The sequence below is a fragment of the Esox lucius genome, chromosome 12 (genome assembly GCF_011004845.1).
Source record: "Esox lucius isolate fEsoLuc1 chromosome 12, fEsoLuc1.pri, whole genome shotgun sequence".
Taxonomy (NCBI): domain Eukaryota; kingdom Metazoa; phylum Chordata; class Actinopteri; order Esociformes; family Esocidae; genus Esox; species Esox lucius.
Genome location: NC_047580.1, coordinates 28,833,420 through 28,859,004, shown reverse-complemented (window position 1 = coordinate 28,859,004; position 25,585 = coordinate 28,833,420). Strand labels below are relative to the sequence as shown.

General features: G+C 45.9%; 1 protein-coding gene across 2 annotated transcripts in view; it reads left to right on the top strand.

The window, feature by feature from the left end:
- rarga (retinoic acid receptor gamma a) overlaps positions 1 to 20,989 on the top strand; it is a 59,413-nt gene extending 38,424 nt beyond the window's left edge. For both annotated transcript variants that reach the window (XM_010875286.5, XM_010875287.5), the window contains 7 exons: positions 15,420 to 15,568; positions 15,950 to 16,091; positions 17,022 to 17,185; positions 17,509 to 17,685; positions 18,043 to 18,247; positions 18,497 to 18,655; positions 19,280 to 20,989. In XM_010875286.5, the coding sequence (XP_010873588.2) occupies positions 15,420 to 15,568; positions 15,950 to 16,091; positions 17,022 to 17,185; positions 17,509 to 17,685; positions 18,043 to 18,247; positions 18,497 to 18,655; positions 19,280 to 19,659 (1,376 nt within the window). In that variant the 3' untranslated portion in view covers positions 19,660 to 20,989. The remainder of the gene's footprint in view (positions 1 to 15,419; positions 15,569 to 15,949; positions 16,092 to 17,021; positions 17,186 to 17,508; positions 17,686 to 18,042; positions 18,248 to 18,496; positions 18,656 to 19,279) is intronic.
- The last annotated feature ends 4,596 nt before the right edge of the window (positions 20,990 to 25,585 follow it).

The window sequence follows — 25,585 nt, the reverse complement described above, 5'->3', positions numbered from 1 at the left end:
CTCTCTTGATTTTCCCGTTCTAACATTCAGTTAAATAGTAAATCCGTTCCTGTCTGCCTGCTTTATATCCCAAGCCTTGTGGTTTATTTTCAGATGGATAAATGTTGGTGTACCTAATAAACTGGCAACTGAATAGGTATTCACAGTCATATTATATGGTAATTACTGATGACATACTACTTACTGATGACAATCAATCAACATGTACACATGCCCCCCCCCACATACAGGACCACTACACACACATACCCCCCCCCCCACACACACACACACACACACATATGCCCCTCCACTCACACAGAACCACTCCACACAAACGTCTTTGTTTTCTTTCTGGTGTTCAATGTGAATTGATGAGCTAATTGAAACAGGCCCTATATCTATGTGGCTGGGAAAGAAGAGCAGCATGTGTTCTAAATGGAACTCTATTCTTGATAAAGACTACTTGGGCTCTGGTCAATGGTCATCCACAGTACAGAAAACAGGGTGCCATTTGCAACGCAGTCATCACCCAAGTGGTTGCTGTGACCACTGTCACACTGAGCAGCTCAGATCATTCTCTGCTCTATTGGAACTCTGCGTATCATTCCCTGTTCTAAAGGAACTCTGCTTATCATTCTCTGTTCTAATGGAACTCTTCAGATCATTCTCTGTTCTATTGAAACTCTGCGGATCATTCTCTGTTCTAATGGAACTCTGCAGATCATTCTCTGTTCTAATGGAATTCTGCAGTTATTTCATTATAATTACAAAAGATTCAATTAAATGATTAGAATCCCTCAGGGGTCAGGACTGTGAACAGATAGCAGGCTGGTTGGTTAGGAGGGATGGTGTGTGTGTGTTTCTTGTGTATTTCGTGTGTGTTTCGTGTGTGGTCGGCAGTGGAGTTTGTGTGTGCATGTGTGTTAAATGTTCCCTCTTGTATCTGTGTGAGTGATATTTTAGTAAAATACTTTGGGTCCTTGAATGTTTTCATTTATTATTGTTGTATTATTATTTGTATATATATCAGCTTCTCTATGTGTGTGTGTGTGTGTGCGTGTGTGTGAAAGACTTGGGGTGGGGAGAGGAAACAGTGTTTTGGTCAGCAGGAGGAATGTGGACCATCAGTTCTGGACTGTTGCATTGCCCTGTGGTATAAATCCTGTTGATCCTATCAAGAACATGTCAAATGAATGTGTTCAAGTTAAAAGGCTTAAGTAGTCAGCTGATTCAAGATCATTGCACCGTAATTGATATGACCAAGGGAAAACACAAACCTTTTTATTTCAAACAGACATTGTGTGCGACACAGATATGCAGGCCCCAGCTCTAATCCTTCACACAGTGCTGTGTTAGGTCAGGGAGGAATCCTGGCCACAGACTTTTTATAGACAGTACGGGCTAAAAATAAGACACTTTACAGATCCAGTGCTGGCTGTAAGTTCTTGTAAGGCCTGTCTATCTATCCGTCTGTCAGTCTGGCTGGCTCTGTGTGGTTGTTGAACTTGGGTGTGAATGTGAAGGTGTAAATCGACACCTGTGTGCCTGTGTTTGCATGTTTGTCTGTGCTAACTTTTGTCTATGTGATCCACAGACAGACAGGGTCAGGTTCAGCTCGCTGTGCCAGGCTAGATTCCACGGTGCCCCGTGTTGTTCTGGGGTTTTATATTTGTTCACACAGCGGCACCACACTGTAAAACCCGTTTGTCTGTCAGTCCAACCACAGTACCTGGATGGGCCCCCTGTTCATGCACTGTTGGCCTTCTCACACACAATCACTGCACTCCACGCAGTAAACCACATCAATGACAAGTAACACAGATGTCAGCCTACATGTATGGGAACAGTTTCCAGATCTGTTTTGCTGTCTAGCTAACGTAGTCATCGCAGACATCATTGAAACAGACGTTATTGAATCAGGCATGAATTTAGCATTTGGGAAGACAGCTGATACCTTTAGATTAGTTTTTTCTTTACGTTAAGTCATTTAGAGGATGATCCTGTGTGTCACATGATTGGGTTTGTTTTGTAAAAGTGTTAGTTCACCACTAATGTTATTTGATGCTCAACATTGCAAAACCAATTTTACTTTTTTTAATGTCAGTGAATCATTTTAATTTTGAATATGAAGAAAACTGACATAGACAAGTACATAGACCCCCCCCCCCCCACCCCCCACGAGAGTGTAGTACTTGGTTGCACAGCCTTTAGCCAAAATAACTACAGAACAAGTCTTTCACTGAACTTGCTGTATGTTTCCACTGGCTGTTTGACAGTTTGGCCTAGATTTCAGCAGCAAACTGCTCTAATTCTTAAAGGTCCCTCTGGTTACATGATAAGCATTGAAATTGCCGAGCTCATCCGAAAACACAGTGTTTTTCAAAGAGTCCTCAGTCTGTCTCAGACATATCACCACCAGTCCAAATCAAAATGAGGTGTGCAGCGGGTCGTTTGGCCAGGAGGATACACTGCTCTGTCTGTTTTATTAAGCTGGAATCCCACGTCACTCTTATTTTGTTTTCTAAAGCAATGATTTGTTTGTAGGGGACATTTGTGATGGAAAGAGATTTTAGGATGGATGATTTGACATGAACGCAACTTTAACGGTTTGTGAGACATCGCCGTTCGCTCATTGGCCAACCGAAAACCCCCAAGATGTAGTCTTGTTGAGTAGGCTTTCTGAGAAGTTAAATCAGGCATTCCTTTAGTAGTTAGGGTCTTTCTATATTTACCAACCATCAAATGGAACGTTCAGCTAAAACAACACTGTCTAGGATCAATTATGGCAGAGAAAAATGCATGAATACAGAACAATGCTGTGTGGTCCTGCTGTTACTGGCTGCCTGAAATGTAAGACCTTGTGAAATGAGTAGATTATCAAGTGTACTACGTCCAAACAACAGTTCTTCCAGCAGGACAATCCCAAACAAACGTAATAAGCACCCTGGAAAGAGCTCCAGAATCTCCTAACCGTAGCCTAAACCCACATTAAGCAATGAGTCAGACTGTTTTGCCCAACTACACCGAAGGTCTGGTTGAAAAACGAGTCAAACTTGGCCTCCATTCCTAAAAAAGAAAGTTATGAGACATTCTCGGCCAAATCGTTATTGGATTAATCAACTTTTTTCTTGTTTTGTTTTGCTGAACGACTGTCTCCCACAGGACATTCCCCCACCAGTCCTGAGCATCCCGGCACCAATGGCTGTGACGTTGTAATGGGACAGCGTGGGGCATGTCACAGCGGAGCTCTGGCTGAGACAGAGCAAGGCAGTTACTTCTTCATTTTAGCAAGTTTTTTGTTCTATAAAACTGATGAAGGCTTATGGAATAGATGTTGTGACAGGCTCATGCTATGCGTTGCCATGTTGCCAATAGCCTGGGGATGAGGTTATGAAAGTGTCCAAGATCCCGTGTAGCACACTTGAGTTAGGCCCTGGAGCTTGTAACACCAGGGTTCTGGGTTCGATTCCCACCACAAAAACGTAGGTAAAATAATCAGGCTCACAGAACAATAAATGACACTACCACACATATGGTACCAACATATTCCCCGACACAGTGTGATAACAGAGCTTGGTTTGACACAGAACCGCGGCTTGGTTTGACACAGAACCGCGGCTTGGTTTGACACAGAACCGTGGCTTGGTTTGAATGGTTCGCGAACAAATCCAGTACAACGGAAAAGTCCAGGAGTTCTGTTCAGGTCCCCCCGAATCCTTTCACAATTAATATGGCTTGTTGGGCAGCACACAGGAAACAGATTCTGCCACCACCCATCCCCGTTGGCTTTCTACTCGTTTACTGTTAGTGGGGTGTGCCCGGGAGGCACTTTCCCTCCGCTGGCGAGGTTTGGGCATTGGGCAGCCGGGCAGCTGTGTGTGTGTGTGTTTGTGTGTCAGTCCAGAACCATGTGTGAGCTCAGTGTGAAGGGAGGGGTTCTCCACCCAGCGTGTTATTGACTGACGACTTGGCTCCAACGTTGCTAGGACCCACTGTTATGAGAGGCCCGGGCCAGACACGGAGGGGGGGGGGGAGGGAGGAGAGCGAGGAGAGACCCAGGGAGGAGGAGGGAGGAGACTGACAGTGTACACTGTGTGAATGGGTTGTGTTTACGAAGCGGACAGACAGTGTTTGGCATGGACTGTTGGTGGTGTGGATTCATTCCAGTTATCTCAGCAGAATGTAGCGGAGTGACCCGGGCTTGGTTGGGGCATAGCAGTTGTGATGTGTTATCTGCTGTGTGTGTGTGAGTGTGTTAATCAGTTGTGAACAAACACACACATGCACAAATGTAAAAAAAAGAAAATAATCATTCCGGCCGCGCATGTAACCCAAGGCTGTTCTTAACCTCCAAAACCCAGTTAAGAACAGATGTGTTGCCATGCCTGGAAAGCATGTTGTTGTGTGTTCAGGTTTTTCTAACCTGCTGGGTGGACCGATAATCTGCTCGAGGATAGTAAAACAATGAAAAATCCAAATAATTTTATAGTCTCTACAGACCATCAGAATGCTGACAGTTTAGAGGAAACATCACAGCTACATTCATACCCAGGAGCTCACTTCACATGCTCAGGCCTGGTCCTTGGCGTGATCTGGCCTGGTCCTTGGCGTGATCTGGCCTGGTCCTTGGCGTGATCTGGCCTCGTCCTTCATGTGATCTGGCCTGGTCCTTCATGTGACCAGGCCTTGTCTTTCCTTCCTAAGGAGAATGGTTGTTAAACCTCTTTAATGTAAGCCAGCACCTCTGACAAAGCCACCAGGGCGAGAGAGAGAGGTTGAGGAAAGCTGTGTTGGTTCCAAATAAAAAGCTGTCATGGTTTAGCTTGTTAATGGGGCAGATCTGTGTCTAAAGTGACACGCCATTGGTACGGTTTAGGTTATGCTTGGGTTTAGGGCTTAGGTAAAGTTTTTGGAGTGATGTTAGGGTTAAGGTCTAAAGTGACACGCTGTTGGTACAGTATTAAATGTAGGCAAGTTCAAAATCTGTTTGTTGTCTTCAGTTGGCACATAGGGTCCATCTCTGGTTATGTGCAGCACCAACATTTGAAACTAAACTACATGGGGGACTTTTTTCATATTTCAGTTGAGTGCGTGTGTGCGTGTGCGTGTGTGCGTGTGTGCGTGTGTGTGTGGGTGTTTCCAGATCATTTAGTCTGCCGAGAGTCATACAGAGTCAGTGTCATCTCTGATGCTTCCGCTTGGCACAGCAGCCCCTCCCATACTGAATTGTAAAAGGGAGTGTTGGGCAACCACTTCCCTCTCTCTTGTTAGCTGGTTGCCAAGCAAAACTGAAAAACATGAGCGATACGCATACAGAAATGCATCATTTCTCTTTTTTCTGTTGCTCAAAGCGGAACTTTCTCAGGCCCGATTTTGCCCTCTGACTTGTCCTTGTGAATGTACCACTGCCAGGACAGAACAACTGCCAGCAGGGGAAAGTCATAGCACTACTGCTGAAGGTTGCATCTTAAATGAAACACTACACTCTACTTAGTGTATGTTTTCACAGGCCACATAGGCTTGCCACAGATGATTTGGTTAGAAATAGGGGCACTATATAGGGAAAGGAAAGAGTATTTAGGATGCACCCTGACTCTTTACCACTTCAAATCACATATCACATTAACGGCAGGTAGCCACATTCTCACTGGCTCCTCCATCTCTCTGTTTCTATGTCTGTCTCTGTCTGTCTCTCTGTCTGTCAGTCTGTCTCTCTATCTGTCTCTCTGTCTGTCTCTCTCTCTATTTGTCTGTCTCTCTGTCTGTCTCTCTCTCTCTCTGTCTGTCTCTCTGTTTGTCTCTGTCTGCCTCCGTTTCTCTGTCTGTCTCTCTGTGTCTGTGTTTGTCTCTGTCTGTCTGTCACTGTCATCTCTGGAACTTGCAAATGCCCTGTAAACTGAGTTGTTAAATAATCCTGATTCCAGATCCTACAGTTAATGTCATACAGTTTGACATGACAGTGACTTTAGGATTGACATGGCAGCATAAACAGTTCTGGAACCAGCCTACAGATACAAACAGGAATGGAGTTCCTGGAAGTACAGGTCTGGGTTCTTCACTTGATCACCTTGTGGAAGAACCTTCCCTGCAATGCAGGGAATCTAAAACCTGTAGTGTGAGCAGTGTTTAAAAAGGCTTCCAAAATGTAGGATTTCCACTTGAAAATGTTAGCTTCTCCAAAAACGTCCATCCAATATAATCCACACAATAATTCACATTTCCTGTTGCTGCTAGATATTCTGCGGTAGGAAACTTTCTCAGGGTCAGGATCTAGTGGAGGATATGGGTGATGGGGGCTGTGGTTAATGTTGGGACACTGTCACAAGGAAACATTGAGCTGAGTGAAAGACAAAGGCCTGAGTTAAAGTAGAGGAAGTGGTTGCGTGTGTGTGTTTGTGGGTGTGTGGCTGCGTGTATTTGTGGGTGTGTGGTTGTATTTGTGGGTGTGTGTATGTCTGTGAGTGTGTGTGTGTGTTTGCCATGCAGCGTTGGGGTTTTTACTTAAATATGTTTTGCAGGTGGCCTCAAATGATCCAGTGCTCTAAGATAGGCTTTCTCCTCTATCTTTTATTACTTTCCTGTCCAACAAACCCTAAAATGTATTAAAAAATATATGTTAAAAGAGAATATGTAGAGGAAGATCACTAATGGCAGACAATTATAAGATTGGTTAAATCAATGGAGAGAGCAGAGCCTACGTCCCAACTCTGAAGTCCAAGTTGAAATGTATATGATTTAGAGTAAGAGTTAGGATTAGGGAAGCAGTCAAGGATAGAGTTAGGATAAGGATAGCTGTCAAGAGTAGAGTTAGGATTAGGGTTACGGTTGCAGTAAGAATTTGGTTCAGGGTCAAAGTTAGAGTTCAGGGTTAGAGTTAAGATTAGGGTAGTTAGGATAAGGTTAGGGGTTAGGTTAGAATTAGGATTAGGTCAGGGGTCAACGTTAGAGTTAGGATTAGAGTGGGGCTCAAGGTTAGAGTTAGGACAATGATTTAGAGAAGGAACAAGCCCAAACCATGGTCCCAAATGTTTTGGAGGCACGGAGCTTGTACAAACGTGAAGTTAAACTCCCACGTTCCGTGCGAGCACGTGCACGACATGCGGCCCTCATGTGTTCCTACAAACAACAGGCTAAGGACGGCTGCCAGGGCTTTGGTCTGTGGTACTTTCCTCAGTAGTCAGCTGTTGTGAGTGCTTCTGTTGTTGTTTACGTTGTACTCTGTTCTCTCACATCCTGCCGCAGTGGGCTGCCTGCTGCGAACACTTCTACTTTTCAGGTTTCTATTGTTGTGGGGAGGAAGCAATAGCATTTGAATGAGCTGCAGCAGCTTGAGCTGCCCTGAGAGACAGACAGGTGAGAGCTGGTGAGCCAGTGGGGATGGGAACCCCAGGAGGACAGACCACGACCCGGGGATCTGTACACAGCCACCGCCGGAGAAGACCTCCCTCTCTGGCTCCATACTTGTTGCCAGATGAGCAATCGGCCGAGTCTCACATGTCGACATTCACTTATCTGCCTCCAACAATATCTGCCCTCTTACATCTACCCACTTGCTGCGATCCAGTCTGATCTGAACATTACGTTCCTTTTCAAACACGCCAACTCGTGATACACTGCTGAAAAACAATGAAGTTGCAACTTTATTTGAAGAGATATTTGCTTGGAGTAAGTGAAATAATTTAACCATGGAACAATACTAAAACCAATGGGGGTTATCTAATACGACTTTAGATTGTTAAGAAAAACGTACTCTATTATAAGGATAGTTAGGTTTTTAACCTGAAGGCGACAAATATACCATTTTTTGCAGTGTGTTTGTCCTCTGTTCTCCTTGGCCTGGTCCTCCTACGGTCAGGGTGTCTGTGACCGTTGGGACCCCTTTCATTGGGCATGGTTGGCGACCTGCTCTGGTGTCTTCTGAGCTGTTCTGTTTGAAAATCCCATGTTTAACGGGCCACTGTGGCGAAGGTGGTCGAGAAGGTGGTCGAGTTTCTCCATGATATAGGTTAACTTGTCGCTTGTCGGCTTGGCCGACTGAATCAGAGCCCAGAATCAAAAGGTCCTTCACGAGGTGTTTTTACAAAGAAAGGCTGATTTGAAGCCTTGTGCCGTGTGCCCGGCTTGGATCGCTGCCTTGTACTGCAACTCCAGGGCCAATTCCACTTTAACGCGGCCCCTAAGGGCACCGGGAGTCCCTCCTACTTCCTGTCTGGCCATGCTTCTCTGGTCCGTGGTGTGTCTGAGGTGTGTTGGTGTGTGTGCACCTAATTCTGCAAGTATCATAAAAACAACCACACCTTATTTATTTTACCAAGTAACTTCAGTGAGAACATTCTTGTTTACAGCAATGACCTGGGAGCTATTAGGGTTTGAGGTTTGATCTCACAGCCCTAATGGTCATACACTCTGCCACATTCATGGAACAGGGAATGTACTGTGCATGTCAATGGAAGAGTGGATCTCTGACTTTCTCTCAGACGACGTGTATGAACACGTGTGTGTATGTATATTTCGTGACTTTGTGCTGGTTATGACAGCGGGGTGTAAATTCCTGTTGGGTGGGTCAGGTTTATGGGTTCTCTGCTACCTCCTGTCCATGTTCCCCTCCCTTCTCCTCTTCTCTTCTCTCCTCTCTGCTCCTCCCCTCTCTTCTCCTTCCCTCTCCTCTCCTCTCCTCAAACTCTTCTCCTATCCTCTACTCTGTCTGGTGAGCCAACCGATCTCCTGGACTGCCGCCCAGTTTTATCACAGACCTCCTTTCAAAGGCAGCAGGCCTCGAAGGGCCCCTTTACAGGCAAGGCTTGGGGGTGAGAGGAGTCTGTGCGTGTGTGTGTGTGTGTGTGTGTGTGAGTGTTGGGAGAAAAAGGGAGAGGGTTCACAGGTAATGAGCATTCTGACAGCTGTTGAAAAGATATGCTACCGCTCAGCACCTTTAATGAAAGAGAGCACCCCCCGACACATGCATGCACACCCCCCCATTCCTTCGTGTCTGGGTAGGTACCCCACACAGTGTGTACCTGTCTGGCTCAATAGAAAACTGACTACCCAAGTCAAAAAGGTGGGCAATGATTTTATTGGGATATTAAAAATGCAGCCTGAACAGCCGTGTCATCAGTATTGCTGACACCGTCCAGGCGGGACGGATGTCTGTGGTCAGAAACCAAACTGTCGGCTCATCTAATAGCCGTGACACTGTAGCGGGAGATTATAAAACACTTAATCAGATCCTCCGGAGTGTGGGGGCGTGTGACGAAAAGAGGAAGGAAACATGCATCTGCCGCAGGGCCTTTTAAAAGACAGGAAGAGGAGGGCAGACAGAGGGGGCAAGAAGAGCAAGAAGACAGTGAAAGAGAGAAAGAGAGGTAGAGGAAGAGAGAGGTCGGTTCAACTATCTTAGCGGCTGCCTCCGGTGCACTGCTGCAGCACGGGTTCAAATCCCCACTGTCTCTATACACGGGTTCAAATCCCCACTGTCTCTATACACGGGTTCAAATCCCTACTGTCTCTATACACGGGTTCAAATCCCCACTGTCTCTATACACGGGTTCAAATCCCCACTGTCTCTATACATGGGTTCAAATCCCTACTGTCTCTATACACGGGTTCAAATCCCCACTGTCTCTATACACGGGTTCAAATCCCCACTGTCTCTATACACGGGTTCAAATCCCTACTGTCTCTATACACGGGTTCAAATCCCCACTGTCTCTATACACGGGTTCAAATCCCCACTGTCTCTATACATGGGTTCAAATCCCTACTGTCTCTATACACGGGTTCAAATCCCCACTGTCTCTATACACGGGTTCAAATCCCCACTGTCTCTATACACGGGTTCAAATCCCCACTGTCTCTATACACGGGTTCAAATCCCCACTGTCTCTATACACGGGTTCAAATCCCCACTGTCTCTATACACGGGTTCAAATCCCCACTGTCTCTATACACGGGTTCAAATCCCCACTGTCTCTATACACGGGTTCAAATCCCGAACACACACTGAAACATGGAGCACTGAGAACGGACATGTTGTGTGTAGTGAGGTATCGGAGTGAAACGGGCTGTATTGTGCTCTTCCCTCCCGGCAGAGGCACAGTGGCGGTCACGGGGAGAGATGCCAGGGCCTCTCGTGGACACTCCGCTCATTGTGCCAGCTTGTCTCTCAGCCCCACTGTGTACACAGACTCCTCTCAATCTGGTGCCCTTCTGCCAGTCTGTCTGGCCTCCCTGTCTGGTCTTCACCCCTTGACACTTCTGGGTGTCTCTCACACGCACACACACACACACACACACACGCACGCGCGCGGTACACACAGACAACATATACAGACACACATGACTCACTGTCTGGCCGTAACGTACAAGGGGAAGAAAAGACAGCTTCAGGCTTGTCTTCTAGCTTTCCTGGGTGAAATAAAACACACTCCTACATGCCCCCACATGTAGCCTACTACTACACCACCACCGTCAGTTTTTTACTACTACACCTCCTTCTGGACTCTAATACTACACCGCCGTCTGGTTTCTACTACTACACCCCATGTGTTTTTTACTACTACACCACCTTCTGGTTTCTACTACTATACCACTGTTTGGTTTCTACTACTACACCCTCATCGGGTTTTTACTACTACACCGCCTTCTGGTTCCCACTTCTACAGGAACATCTGTTTTTTACTACCGCCCCTCCTTCTGGTTTCTACTATTACACCACATTCTGGTTTCTACTATTACACCAACTTCTGGTTTCTACTATTACACCACCATATGGTTTCTACTATTACACCACCTTCTGGTTTCTACTATTACACCAACTTCTGGTTTCTACTATTACACCAGCATATGGTTTCTACTATTACACCACCATATGGTTTCTACTATTACACCAACTTGTGGTTTCTACTATTACACCAACTTCTGGTTTCTACTATTACACCACCATATGGTTTCTACTATTACACCACCTTCTGGTTTCTACTATTACACCAACTTCTGGTTTCTACTATTACACCAGCATATGGTTTCTACTATTACACCACCATATGGTTTCTACTATTACACCAACTTGTGGTTTCTACTATTACACCACCTTCTGGTTTCTACTACTACACCACATTCTGGTTTCTACTACAACACCACATTCTGGTTTCTACTACAACACCAAAGTACAGGCCAAGCTGTGTCGTGTAGACGTCCATTGGACTGTGACAACGGGTGGACGTCCAGGGGGCATTCCAGAGGCTCGTTTTTTGTTTACAAGGGAGCTACATTTGCAAATCAAATGGAGTCCATCCAGTAAGGAGGTACCGGGCCAGTCCGCTGACTAGAGGACCGCCCACACTCAGCTGAGATGACACCGTTCTATTTGCATATGGCAGGCATACACACACATATACGTAAAACAAGAACACAATTCAAGCACGTCCACTCCTTCACTTCCTCACATGCTGAGGCTCATGGGACAGTGTCCCAGCGTTCAGTCACACCCACTAACACCCACTCACCCCCAGTCACGTAGATGTGCAGGCCGTCCGTTGTGAAACAGTGGGTGTTTTCTCTGCCAGTATGTCATACGCTAGCTAGTTAAAGTCAGTCTTGTGCAACGACCGACACAATGAGGAAGACAGCCGTGCCTCACAGCTGCTTTTGAAAACACACCGTACATGTCAATATCGCTCCTCTTCTCTCCTCTCCAATCGTTCCCTCTTCATTTTTTCCCATGTCTTTTCTTCCCTCCTCTGTTCTCTCTCTCTCTCTCCTTCTATCTCATCTGGTGAACTTCAGTGGAGGTCGACTGGCCCAGTTGACATTAACCTAGAATTGAATGTAATTGACCTAGTTGCGATTGACCTTCAGCTGAGCGTCTATTTCTGTCTAATTCACTTACATTTCACATCCAATGAGGTGCAGGGATGTCAGTCATATATCGGCAGATAGTGTGTGTTTGTGTGCTCCCAATGTGTGTGAAGGTGCATGGGTTCCTGTGTGTGTTTCTGTTTTACTCCAACTAGGTTTCATTCCAACTAGGCCAATTGCGGACTTGAGTGCTCCTTATTTTACTATTTCACCTTGTTTTTTCTGGTGAGAACTGGAGGATCCTCTGAAGTGTTCGCAAATCTGGTAACAAATCAAGGAAAATGTATGTAAATTTGTCCGACCATCACTTTGACAGGAAGCTTCAAGTTTAGGATAAGGGTTGGACTTAGAGTTAGGGGTTAGAATTTAGGTTAGGGGTTATTATTATTTTTTTAATGGTGCTAAATTGCCGGTCCTTATCTTGATATAGTAAAACCAACGTCTGTGTGAGTGAGCCGGCCTGCGTGTGTGTGTGCGCGTGTGTGCGTGTGTGTGTGTGTGTGTGTGTGTGGGTACGTGTATGACTCTAGGATTAGTGCAGGCCAGGACAGTGCAATAAGACCACTTGTGTACAGAGGCCACTGAGAGAAGATGATTAGGGGTGAAAGGATTCTTAGCAGCAAATAAGCAGTGTCTACTGATAACTGAAGTATACCCACGTCTTTCTGACACCCCCAGAAACCCACCCACCTCTACTGTCATCCATCACCCGTTCTGCTGCTCTCCAGAGAGGGATTGTTATGCAAATTTAGGCCCAGGCTTTAGACCTGATAAGGGGGCCTCTCATTTCAGAGACATTTGTTTTCTAAATAGAGATGAGCTAGGTTTGGGAGACTGACAGAGACCTGAGGAGAAAGGCAGGCAGGAAGAGACAGGAGGAGAAAGACAGGCAGGGACAAGAGACAGATAGACAGGCAGGGACAGGAGGCGACAGACAGACAGGTAGGGACAGAAGACAAAGAGACAGGCAGGGACAGGGGGAGAAAGGCAGACAGGAAGAGAGTGGAGGAAACAGGCTGGCATACAGAGACAGGAGGAGACAGACATATGTGTGTATATGTGTGTGTATGTGTGTGTGTGTATGTGTGTGTGTATGTGTGAACAGGAGTCATGTTCTATTCTACTACTGCAGGAACCAGTTTCATTTGTTGACAGATCCTGATGGATTTGTCGGTCTCCTGCCATCCCAGTTTCTCTCTCTCTCTGTATCTCTACCTTCATCAACCCATCTTTCTGTCTGTCTTGTTCCATCTCTCCACCACTCAGACACTGTCAGTCAGGATCCATTTCTTGACGCCACAAAGTGTTTGTTCTTTTCAAAAGACCTGTCAGAGCAGAGATCTAGAGTCTCATTTGCTACTATTATTATTGCATAAACACACCAGTTCACGTCACGTTCACTGAACTTCCCCAGTATTTATTACATCTAGGGCTAATTCCCCATTGCCTAATTAATGTGTTGCCATGGATCAGATAACAAGTAGTGCACTATGTACATATACTATAATAGAGCACTATATACATATACTATAATAGAGCACTATGTACATATACTATAATAGGGCACTATATACATATACTATAATAGAGCACTATATACATATACTATAATAGAGCACTATATACATATACTATAATGATGAGTAAAGCACTATATACATATACTATAATAGGGCACTATATATATAGATATATATACTATAATAGAGCACTATATACATATACTATAATAGAGCACTATATACATATACTATAATAGAGCACTATTTACATATACTATAATGACGAGTAGAGCACTATATACATATACTATAATAGAGCACTATATACATATACTATAATAGAGCACTATATACATATACTATAATGATGAGTAAAGCACTATATACATATACTATAATAGGGCACTATATACATATAATATAATAGAGCACTATATACATCTACTATAATAGAGCACTATATACATATACTATAATAGAGCACTATTTACATATACTATAATGACGAGTAGAGCACTATATACATATGCTGTGTAATAGTAATGTAATAATATTATAATTTAAAAAAAATCTGTAACTGCAGGCACTAGTCAGTATCGATGGTCATCTTGTTGAACAAGGCTATCCCTGTGAGTGGGCTACACCTGCCCCTCCCTCTTTGTCCCTTGCTTTCCTCTGGTATCCTAATTTTATCATTTTATGCACCATGTTCTCTTTCTTTTTGAAGTCCCCCTACTCTCGTAAAATGTCAAGCTGGTGGCTTTGTCTGAGGCCAGGGTGTGAGTGACAGGGGAGTTTGGTGTAGGTTAAGTTCAGCCTAGCCCTGTGGTTTCCATGAAAGGTCCTACGGGGAGGACGGGGCAGTAAAAGTTCCTCCCTGTTTTATTTAATTTTATGATTGGAGTTGCTTTTTTACGTCCCGGGTCTACAGCTGGTGGTCTCAATGGCTGCCCAAGGTGACTGGATCCTAATAAAGGCCTGGCCAAGGTGACTGGATCCTAATAAAGGCCTGGCCAAGGTGACTGGATCCTAATAAAGGCCTGGCCAAGGTGACTGGATCCTAATAAAGGCCTGGCCAAGGGAGGTGGGGCCTCCAGCCCAGCCCTGAGACTGGCTTTATAGGCCAGCTTACAAGTCGTCTCCGCTATTAAACCCAGCAGAACTCAGGAATTTAGGGCCAGGAAACAAAAGAAAAATGGGGGTTTGTGTGTTGGAGTTTGGAAGCCAGGGCTGGGGGTAGGGTTTAAAGGAGAATGTCATTATTTTACAGCTTTATGTTAGAAGGTTCCTCATCTGGAGTGTAGTCAATGGGCCAAGAAAAGTGTAATCCATTGTTCTGTTTCTAAACAGCAATTAAAATCTTTAACTAACTTTAGCCACCACTAGCTAGAAATCTATGGAAGCATGTAAAAATAACATAGTAACCAAGTCGCATAAAATCAGCTCCATATTTGCTTTTGATGTTAATTAAATGTGATTTGGCGATTAAAAAAAAGAATAAGCTTGCACATCCTCTTTAGTTCAACTGATACTTAAGGTGGAGTTGGAGAAAAAAAAATGAAATGAAAGAAAACTAAACTATAGGAAAATAGGGAAGTTCTCCTTTAAATTTGAAAGATGTGTTGTAATGAAAGGGTTCTACAGGTGTGTGTCTGTTTGCTGAGAGTAGTGAGTCAGTCAGAAGAGGAATGAGGAATCTCTGGCTGCAGCCAGTCCTTATCAGGGACTGAGATCTGTCAATCTAATCAATCACACCTCCACTTATCTACCCGCTGTAAAACTGTCACTGAGAGCCCCCCACGCCGCCAACTGCAAACACACACACACACTAATCTCCGATCTGTAACCCGAGGGCTCGGCTCAGTGCTGCCTCCTAGGGGGAGCGATGGGCCGGTGAATTGGGGATGCGGGGCTGACGTCATGTTTTCCATCATTGTCCGTCTGACCGGTAGTCAGCCAAGTCTCTCCCTGTTGTCAGCATGTGTAAGACACCGGCTCGCTAACAAGGCTGTTTCGACTGCATGCGAAGACGTACTGAAACCATTCACCTAATCCACCACTGTCCTCCTCTCTCTGCAGCTGTGGAGACCCAGAGCACGAGCTCTGAAGAAATGGTCCCCAGTTCTCCATCGCCGCCTCCCCCGCCACGCGTCTACAAGCCCTGCTTTGTGTGCCAGGACAAGTCGTCAGGGTATCACTATGGAGTCAGCTCCTGTGAGGGATGCAAGGTGAGGCCCCTGCTTCGTCATCCTCATCATCACAAACACTCTAGCAACTCTTGAACTCACCATCACAACGCTAACCAGACGTATGAAAGGGCTCGACGGACAGCAGTGAGAAGCTATTGCGTTTTTCCCAGTAAAAAAGTATGAGACACAGCTTACAATCCTAAACGAAGCTGCTGAAAGAACAGATCGCAGCATATGGTTATGGAAGGTAGCCTGGATGAGAATTTCATAACAATGTTACAAAAGTGAACGGCAGTTCTAAAGAATGAACAGACCCTAAACATTCTGAAGAGAACAGATAGATCCATGACCGTTACAAGTCCCTTTCTACGTTCGACCACCTTTCGTGATCTCTCTCTCTCTTTCCGTCCGTATCTCCAGGGCTTTTTCCGGCGCAGTATCCAGAAGAACATGGTGTACACCTGCCACAGAGACAAGAACTGTCAGATCAACAAGGTCACCAGGAACCGCTGCCAGTACTGCCGGCTGCAGAAGTGCTTTGAGGTCGGCATGTCCAAGGAAGGTGAGAGACAAGGTTGAGGGACAGAGCCTGCGCCCACAGTCAGACACGTCACATAGTCTGGAAACAACACACTCAGTGGGGCATTTAGTTATTAGTAGTTGGCAGAGTTTGAACCGATTCACCTCAGAGGAAGTATGGTACTGTAGAAAACATCCAGGGAGGGATTTGGAAAGCCTGCACCCAATACCAACCTCATGACTAATCGTAGTACCAAACATCCGCCTCTCAGAGGCACCCTGTTCTCTGTTCATCCTGGTTAAAAGAAGTGTACAATTTGGGATATAGGGTGTCGTTTGGGAGGTGAGCTTTACGGAAAGCCTTCAGCTCTCAAAGAACCTGTTTCGGTTGGGACCTACTGACCATTCTGTTGTGACAAAGACAATAGCGGTAGCACATTTGGCCATTCCGGCCTGTATTTTCCCGGCTTGTAAATGTACGTCTGTGTGTGTGTGTGTGTGATGGTGAGTGTGTGAGTGACTGAGTAAGAGTGTGAGTGATTGAGTGGCAGACAAGCTTGTCCATGGGGACTGGTGTAATGTTTGTGTGGGATGTGTGTGTGTATGTGTGTATGTGTGTGTGTGTGTGTGTGTGTGTGACTGAGTGGCAGACGGTTGTCCGTGGGGACTGCTATAATGTTTGCGTGAGATGTGTGTTAGGCTCGAGATCACATTGTGCCTCAGCTATTACTGGATATCCTGAGAGGAAGGAAAGATTGGGAGGAGAGAGAAGGAGGGGAAGGGGAGATTTAGTGGGGAGGGAGAAGAGGCAGGAGGGCAAGGAGAGAAGTAGGCCGTCAATATCTGTCAAGTCGATGAGAGGTGGATGAGGAGGTGACTGCATGGAGAGATAAGGCCATCGCGGTGCTTGGCGAAGGTCCCATTCTCACTCACTTGTTGTATTCTCACACTCCTCCCGTCTCCCTCTGCCTAGCCGTGCGCAACGACAGGAACAAGAAGAAGAAGGACATCAAGGAGGAACTGGTGCTGCCGGAGAGCTACGAGCTGAGTGGTGAACTGGAAGAGCTGGTCAACAAAGTCAGCAAAGCTCACCAAGACACTTTCCCCTCACTGCTTCAACTGGGCAAATATCACACTGTAAGTCTCCCACACGCCTGCGTCGTGTTCCTGTTCCAACATACGGATTGGTTGAGGGTAAATCAAATGTATTGAATAGCCAAGGGCGCACTTCCTCCCGTGGTGAATTATTGGATTAACGCCCCTTTCCGCCAATCACCACTGAACAATCAGGCTGAGGCCGTGGATGAAGATCTGGTAGATGTTCACTTAGTGTCACATCATGACTTCTATGGCAGTCTCCTGCCCAACTGGCATCTATTAAGAACGCTGCTTAGCGCTGCCATTGTCATCCGCCGTGCTAGCCCCAGTGTCTGTCTGACTGCCTTTCTCCTGACCTCCAGAATTCCAGTGCTGACCATCGAGTGCAGCTTGACCTGGGCCTGTGGGATAAGTTCAGTGAACTCTCCACCAAGTGTATCATAAAGATTGTAGAGTTTGCCAAGCGCCTTCCTGGATTCACTACCCTCACCATAGCTGACCAGATCACCCTTCTCAAATCAGCCTGCCTGGACATTCTGGTACTTTGACACTTTTGCCTTTCCTTTCAATCCCTCTCTGTTTTCATTACTAATGTATCGCAAACTTCACTTGAGGTCTCGCACTGTTGGTAGACAATCCTAGTTCTCTAGTTATATTGCATGTGTACATTTAATGACAAGGGGACACTGCCCCTTGGTGGATTGAAGGGGTATTGCAAGTCATGCACTACACTACATTTACCTTAACACCATAGATTTGTATGATAAAGTACATAGCATAATAGATAGCATGGCGTACATGTACACACATAATAAATTCATGTCATATATCTTTCTCATTCTTTTTCTGTACCTCTCACCCTTTCTCTCTCTGTCTCCCCCTCATCTCTCTCCTAGATGTTGAGGATCTGTACACGCTACACCCCAGAGCAGGACACCATGACATTCTCAGACGGGTTAACCTTAAACCGAACCCAGATGCACAACGCAGGCTTTGGCCCGCTGACAGACCTGGTGTTTGCCTTCGCTGGCCAGCTGTTGCCTCTGGAGATGGATGACACAGAGACAGGCCTCCTCAGCGCCATCTCCCTGATCTCTGGAGGTACTGCAGCCTGGGGAAACTTTGACAGTCACTAGTGCTTAAAGGGTTTTATGTGTTTGACCTTAATCAGTTACAGTAACAATAGAATAGTAGTGGTGAAATGGTTTGGGTCACTTTACTTCACACTTTATTTACCTGTTCTTGTTGGTTTTTTCAATAACCTGAAAAGTCATCAATATTCAGTGATATCTGCCCTGTTCTAGTGAGATATCCATTGTGTCCATGTATTGAATGTGACGCTGTTCTCAGACCGCATGGATCTAGAAGAGCCCCAGAAGGTGGACAAGCTGCAGGAGCCCCTCCTTGAGGCCCTGAAGATCTACGCCCGTCGCAGACGCCCCAATAAACCACACATGTTCCCTCGCATGCTGATGAAGATCACTGACCTCAGAGGAATCAGCACCAAAGGTCAGTAGTACTAACAAATACCCTAGAATACATCACCGACCTTAGAACCCTGTAGGTCATTATGAAAAGTACCCTAGAATACAACACAGACGTTAGAACCCTGTAGGTCATAATAACGAGTACTCTAGAATACAGCGCAGATCTTAGAACCCTGTGAGCATAATGACAAGTACTCTAGAAAACAGCGCAGATCTTAGATCCCTGTAGGTCATTATGACAAGTACTCTAGAATACAGCGCAGATCTTAGAACCCTGTGAGCATAATGACAAGTACTCTAGAATACAGCGCAGATCTTAGATCCCTGTAGGTCATTATGACAAGTACTCTAGAATACAGCGCAGATCTTAGAACCATGTAGGTTATTATGGCGAGTACTCTAGAATACAACACAGATCTTAGTCCCTGTAGGCCATTATGATATTATTTATGCACAACATTTCAGATGGTGCTTCAACATAACAACATTACTATAATACTGTCTGAATTAACTGGAGCTGGTTGTTGACATTGCATAGAGCTAAGAATGCTTCAGACATTCATGATTTTTGTTTCTGTGCCTGTGTGCGCGCATGTGTGTGTGTGCATTCATGTGTGCGTGTGTGTGTGTGTGTGTGTGTGTGCAGGTGCAGAGAGAGCCATCACTCTGAAGATGGAGATTCCAGGCCCCATGCCTCCTCTGATCAGAGAGATGTTAGAGAACCCAGAGGCCTTTGAGGACCAGGCCGAGAGTAGTGGAGAGAGTTCCCCGCCCCCTGTCCTCCCACCCCCTCCTCAAGGCTCCACCAAGCCCCCCTCCACCATGAAGACAGAGGCTGAGGATGAGGAAGAAAGCTGGGGGACGGAGAATGGCAGCGAGCCTTCCCCTGAGGAAGAAGATGATGACGACGATGATGATGGGGGGGAGGAAGATCGGGACAGGGGCTCGGACAGTGAATGTGAATCCTGGGCTCTGGAGGGTTGCAGCGACGAAGCTCGGAAGAGCCATGCTGGTAGGGCGCAGTGAGGAGAACTGAAGATAACACATACACACTGACGTAATCACACACATGCACGCACGCACACACAAACACACACACATCCTACCCCAAAAATCGCTGGCCCTTCTCAATCTCCCTTGAGCTCCTTACTGTACAGCTTTCTCTCCAAGCAGGACAGGACAGGACAGGACAGGGGTGCCTTATTCCTGCCAGTGCAGACACTATTAGCCAGGTGACATGAATCACAGGTTCCTGACAGGTGACATGCAGAGAGACTATTTTAAAACGGGAGACAACTTGATTCAACTCCCTGAAGATGCCGTGATGACAGAAACAATGGACTATTTTTGACAATGTCGTTTCTTTTTGTTTGTTTTTCTACAAAAAAAAAACAAATGATTTATCTACATAGAGGAACGGCCAAAACAGACAGCATGAACTGAACAGTTGAGAATTCCCAATGGATTCAAAGCACACAAGCCAAACTGAATATGCTAATAGATTTGTTTTGGTGCTTTATTTTTATTTTGAATATTATTTTTATTTCTTGTTGGGGGTTTTTCTTGACTTTTTTCTTTCAATTTATGAACAAGGCCACATATCTATTTACCGTTATATTTTTGGTCTTTGTTTGTTATCCTGGTTTTGTATATGATTTCTTTCGTTTGTGTGTTTGAGGAGTTCTCCAGCTGAGATATCCAGGAGGAGATTAAACAGAATTGGCAGATTTCTAAATTGATCTACTCTCTAGCTGCGCTGCTGGGTTCTTTGGGCACTTTTGCTCGCCATAGATGTCAATGATAATCAACTCAGTAATGTTGTGTTACAGTGACTCAAGTTGTGATTTGTGTTGTTATCAGGGGACTGGCATTAATCTATGTGCTTTCTTTCAACGCAACAAACTATGCTTTTGATTGGATAATGTCTTTTTGTGCCAAAGTTAACAGCTCATTTTTATAAACAGTTTCAACGCTGTCAGGGACCCCCGCATACCAATCAGTGCCCACACACACGGAATAACTACAAAACACACACACTCCTCAGAAATATAACACACACACGGAATAACTACAAACACACACACTCCTCAGAAATATAACACACACACCTCAGACCTATAACACAGACACCTCAGAACTTTAACACGCGTGCCAACTTGGCATTGGTTGCTTTAGTCAGAGAGTCACTCCTGGTGGCGTCTGTAGCACTTTGTGACATCTTGTCTCAAACCAGGCCACGCTAGTGTAGCAAATCACCACCCAGTTCTCTGTTCCAATGATAACAGTTACATTGCTGCCAATCTCCTCTTAAAAGCAATAATACAACAGAAGAAGCACAGTTTGATTACATACATAAGCAGACACACACACACACAAGCACAAACAAAACCTCACACACAGTAAACACACAGTTGTTCATTCGAATCCAGAAATCCAACTGACATTTAAATGTGATGCAAACATTACAAAGGCTGTCGCGTGCATAGGCACTCAGCGTTCCAAACAGCTCCTTCTCCTCCTCACCGCAGGGCTGCCTTTGGCCACACGCACGGACCAGCACCTCGCTAGGCTCTCGGCTTTGGTCTCATGTAGGCCAGCAGTCTGACGGCCACAAACAGCCAGCCTGTGGAAGTGGAATAGGTTCCCGAAACATCAGTACTGCAAGCATGAACCCACAGCCAAGGCCTCTAGGGCACGACACAGTACCATGTCGGCCAACACACACACACACACACACACACACACATAAGCAGGTTGAAACCAGGAACTGTTAAGGGCGGTGAGGTGGAGACAGACATCTCAGGGCGTATGTAAGGACCAAACCCTAGTGGCCCGAGCGCGGTGGGACGCGCTACAAACAGGCAATATTTTTATGTGTGTGTGCTTTTGACTGGGTTCGTTTTATTAGCGAACCCCTAGCTCTGTGTACTGTACCCCCCCCCACCCCCCCCACCCCCCCACACACACACACACACTGTCACACCAACCCCAACCAAAACGTGCCGTCTCTGAGGTTACGTCTTCACAACACGCTTCGGCTCGGATCGCCCGTCTCAGACCAACTCATCCCGGAGCGTCCTCACTGTTGGCAGCCAAGCCGCCGACTGCCTTTTCATCCAAACGCCGTTTTGAATCACTGTGTCTTTGTAATGTATTATCTACCCATCTCTCTCTCTCCTGGAATTGCTTTCTTTAAAGAAGTGACAGGGTTATTGTGTTCTAATGTTTAATTTCTTCTCAATTGTCTCAGTTGCCAAAATGTGTCAGTCAGTGTATCAGCAGCTGGCCTTAATGCTGCTGGCTGGCTGTGTGTCCAGCACCGAGGTTATGAAGCAGGATGTGGCCCGGCAGTAGAGAAGGTTGCCTGTTCTGCAGTACTTCCTGAATGTGGGCCTCCTGACCCCGACTCAAGTGTGAACACTTTAACACACCTCCCCTGTCACTGGGAGAATGTTCTTTGCACTGTGCTGTGACGTCACGTGACCGAAGCGGGCAAGGTTTGGTGACCTCACCGATGACCTCATCGCCACCTGTCCCCTCTGCCCGGCCCGCCAGGCCTTGACGATGCCAATGCGACGTTGAGGTGGAGTTACGCAGCATTGCAACAACGTTGCCCCCGACGGCGTTGTTGTTTCCTGTAAACCACGGCCGTGGTCTTGTCCAGTCTTCTGTTCATACAAAGATAAAGCCATGTTAACAGTAAGATGCACAATAAATGACTTTTGTGAGATTAACGGATGATGTTTTTTGGTTCATTGACAACGGCGATCTTTTGAACACTTGGTAGTTTCCTTTCACCTTGAAAGGAATACCCTTAACTCTGAAAACACTTTTTGTGAGGTTGCTGCATTGCAACAGCCCTTATTGAAACTGACCTCAATTCTTAAACAGTCCTAAACAGCACTTAAAATGATTCGTTATTACCAGCCCTGAGCCTGGCTTCTGTAGGCATGTCGTTAGAACTACATCAGCACTGCAATGACGTGATCCCATCATCCCGGGCCAATACCTTGAGGGCTCAACAGAGGGCGCTGTTGCACCATGAGTCCAAAGACCAGCCAGCTAGCTGCAGTCTCAGCAGACCCTATAGAACAGAGCAGCCACTTTAACAAGCCATTGGGTGCGTCCACAAGTGTCACACTTCTCCCTATAGGGTGCACTGGTGTTGTCCGCCTCTGGTCCAAAGTAGTGGAGTACTGTGTAGGTAATAGTGTGTGGTTTGAGTGGCAGCCATTGGAAGCAGTTGGTCCCAAAGGTTCTAATAAATCCCCTCATTCCAGGCTGAACAAGGACATCCGATATGGGTGTGGTGGTTTCTTTCTGTGGACCCTGCAGTAGGACCACAGTGGAGCTGAGCCCTCAAATCGGCAGAATAATTCTGAAGAAATGTGCTAATATCCAAAAAGATAGCGACACAGTTTAATATACGGAACTCAGAACCCTTTTTTCAGTGTTGTTTGAGTAGGTTTGGGTTCAATTCCACAAACGTACACAAACATTCAAAATCCAATTGTCTGTAAAGCTTTTCAATGAGCAACCTTTACAACTGGAATTTGATTCCCTTTATTGAATTGACTGGAATTGAAATGGCATCTGCCCCAGTTGTACTGGTTTTCAGGACGGCGATTAACTTGGTCACATGGCAAAGGGCAATTCATCGATGCTGTGGTCCCAGTGATATGGGACACCAGTGGCCACGAAACCACAAACATAAAAAAAAACACAAGAATGAAACGAGTACAGAGAACAACAGTAAAACACATCAGCTGCGACTGGGATCAGATCTTCTAGTTGCATTTCAATTAGGAAGCTGGAAATGACTCAGAGGCCGATGCAACCTTCCACATTGTGTCCTTGGCGCTGGACTACAGTATATTGTGGACCCTGGTGGTTGTTTCCATCCAGAGGTAGAGTACAGAGAGTGATAAACAGGGCAAGAGGGGGGTTCTATCAATTATATGATTGCTGTAATTAACGATCATTAAATACAGATCAATAAAGACGGCCTGGGGATGAGAATCAGGGTCCGTATATTATATGCTCCTTTACAAGAAACCACTAAATAGCCCTATATATTCAACCCTAATAACATGTTGCCATGGGAACCCCCGGGCAAGGGGAGGGGGATGTTTAAAGAGACAGGTCTCTATTTTGAGTTGCAGAGGCACTACCCAATCGTACCAACAGTGATTAGGTTACCTGATGACTGGAGCAGCCTGGGGGCATTCATTTGACTTATTAGGAATATTCATAGCAACTAAATGGTTAATTAAAGGTGACACAGGTGCCACATCCCTTTTGGTTTTTAGATCGATTGATAATGTGTTAACCCATTGATTCTTGAAGAACGTGCCTTCTAAATGCATAATGATGACGGTTGCACTCCAAAAATGTTAACAAACACTATATAGCCTCAAAACATGATTTTGACATCATGAGGCGTCAGTCTTGAAGTCCAAGGCTCTGTCTAGGAATCTGAGAACGGTCACATTTCTCCAGCCCTGTCCCTCAGCTGTTCACCCACACAGCGTCTGCTCGTTGTGATTTCAACTGCTGACTTCCTGTGTAAAGGAAGGAGGAAGGTGTTATCAGACAGCGGGGTTCATGTCAGGGCATACAGAATCAACAGATAGCGGAGTTCAGCTCAGGACATATAGTCAGGGGATACTGTAGTTTCTGTGTAGCTTAGTGGTCAAGAGCATTGGGGCCAGTAAACGGAAGGCGCTGGTTCTAATCTCCAAGGTGAACAATCTGTTAAATCGGTCCCTGAGCAAGGCAGTTAACGTGAACGGTCTCCATTTTCATGCTGAAAATAAGATTTTTTTTTGTCGGTCATGTGTACCTTGTAAAAAAACCCAGCAGGGTTCAGTTTAGGGCAAAGACGAACGGCTTTTCACCAAACAGAGGGAAGCAGATATTGATGATGATGCCCAGAAGTCGTGGTACTTAATGCCTGAAGATCAAGGAAACTAGATTCCACCTTGGATTTAAATGATGTGACCACTCAGACAAGAGAATAAAACATTCACTCCCCCGACCCGCTCCTCCTCACACCATGCAGGCTTCCACTACCAGACCATGGAGCTGGCCTGTGGAGCCTCTTCCTACCTTAATGCAATGCTCAGGCTTCACATCCCTACCCAAGCTATGTGTTCCTCCAACCTCCGGACTCCTGGCTGTGCCTCCCTTAGGGGAGGCCTGCTCCCGTTCAGCCCAGTCAGAGCTCCTCCACCCTGACACCCTCATGATGGAGAAACGATCTCTTTTTCGAAAGACCCATACCCCACCTGTACCTTATGTGAGCTAATGCTTTGCCAGTTTTGTTATTACATATTTTTATCTCACTGTAAGTCAATACGGATAAAAGTGTCTGCTAAATGATTAAAATGTAAATGTAAACATCTACCGTGGCGGCGACAGGCCAGACCGCCTATAACCAATCACAGTCATATCAAGGTGCGCGATAAAGACAGAGAGCCGGGGCATGAATTGTCACATCATGTCCTGTGTGATTAAACATTCAGGGGCTGTTTGGACACCCCGGAGCGACAGGCAGTAAGAGACATACAGCATGTCATTTCCTAGGAGGGCACGGGGTGATTACGGGAGAGAAGGAATGCTATCACATTTACCTCCCCATGGCCGGCCTGGAGAGAGGATCTGGGGGGGGGGGGGGGGGGGGGACATGATCACCATCCGATGTGAACTGGATGCAGAGTGGATACGGAGCAATCATAAAAACGTATATGAGAAGGGGAGATTAGGGGAAGGTGAGAAATATTGGAGATGTGCAGAGATCATACATCTGACATCTCCGTTGTGGGAAGACGACAGACGGGGGGGGTCAGGGGAAAGATGGAGAGAAGGCAAGAGGTGAGGTGGTTCTAGGAGAGGTTAGGAGGATAAAAAATAAGGAGATAAACTAGAAAGGGCAGAACAGAGGGAGAACGTG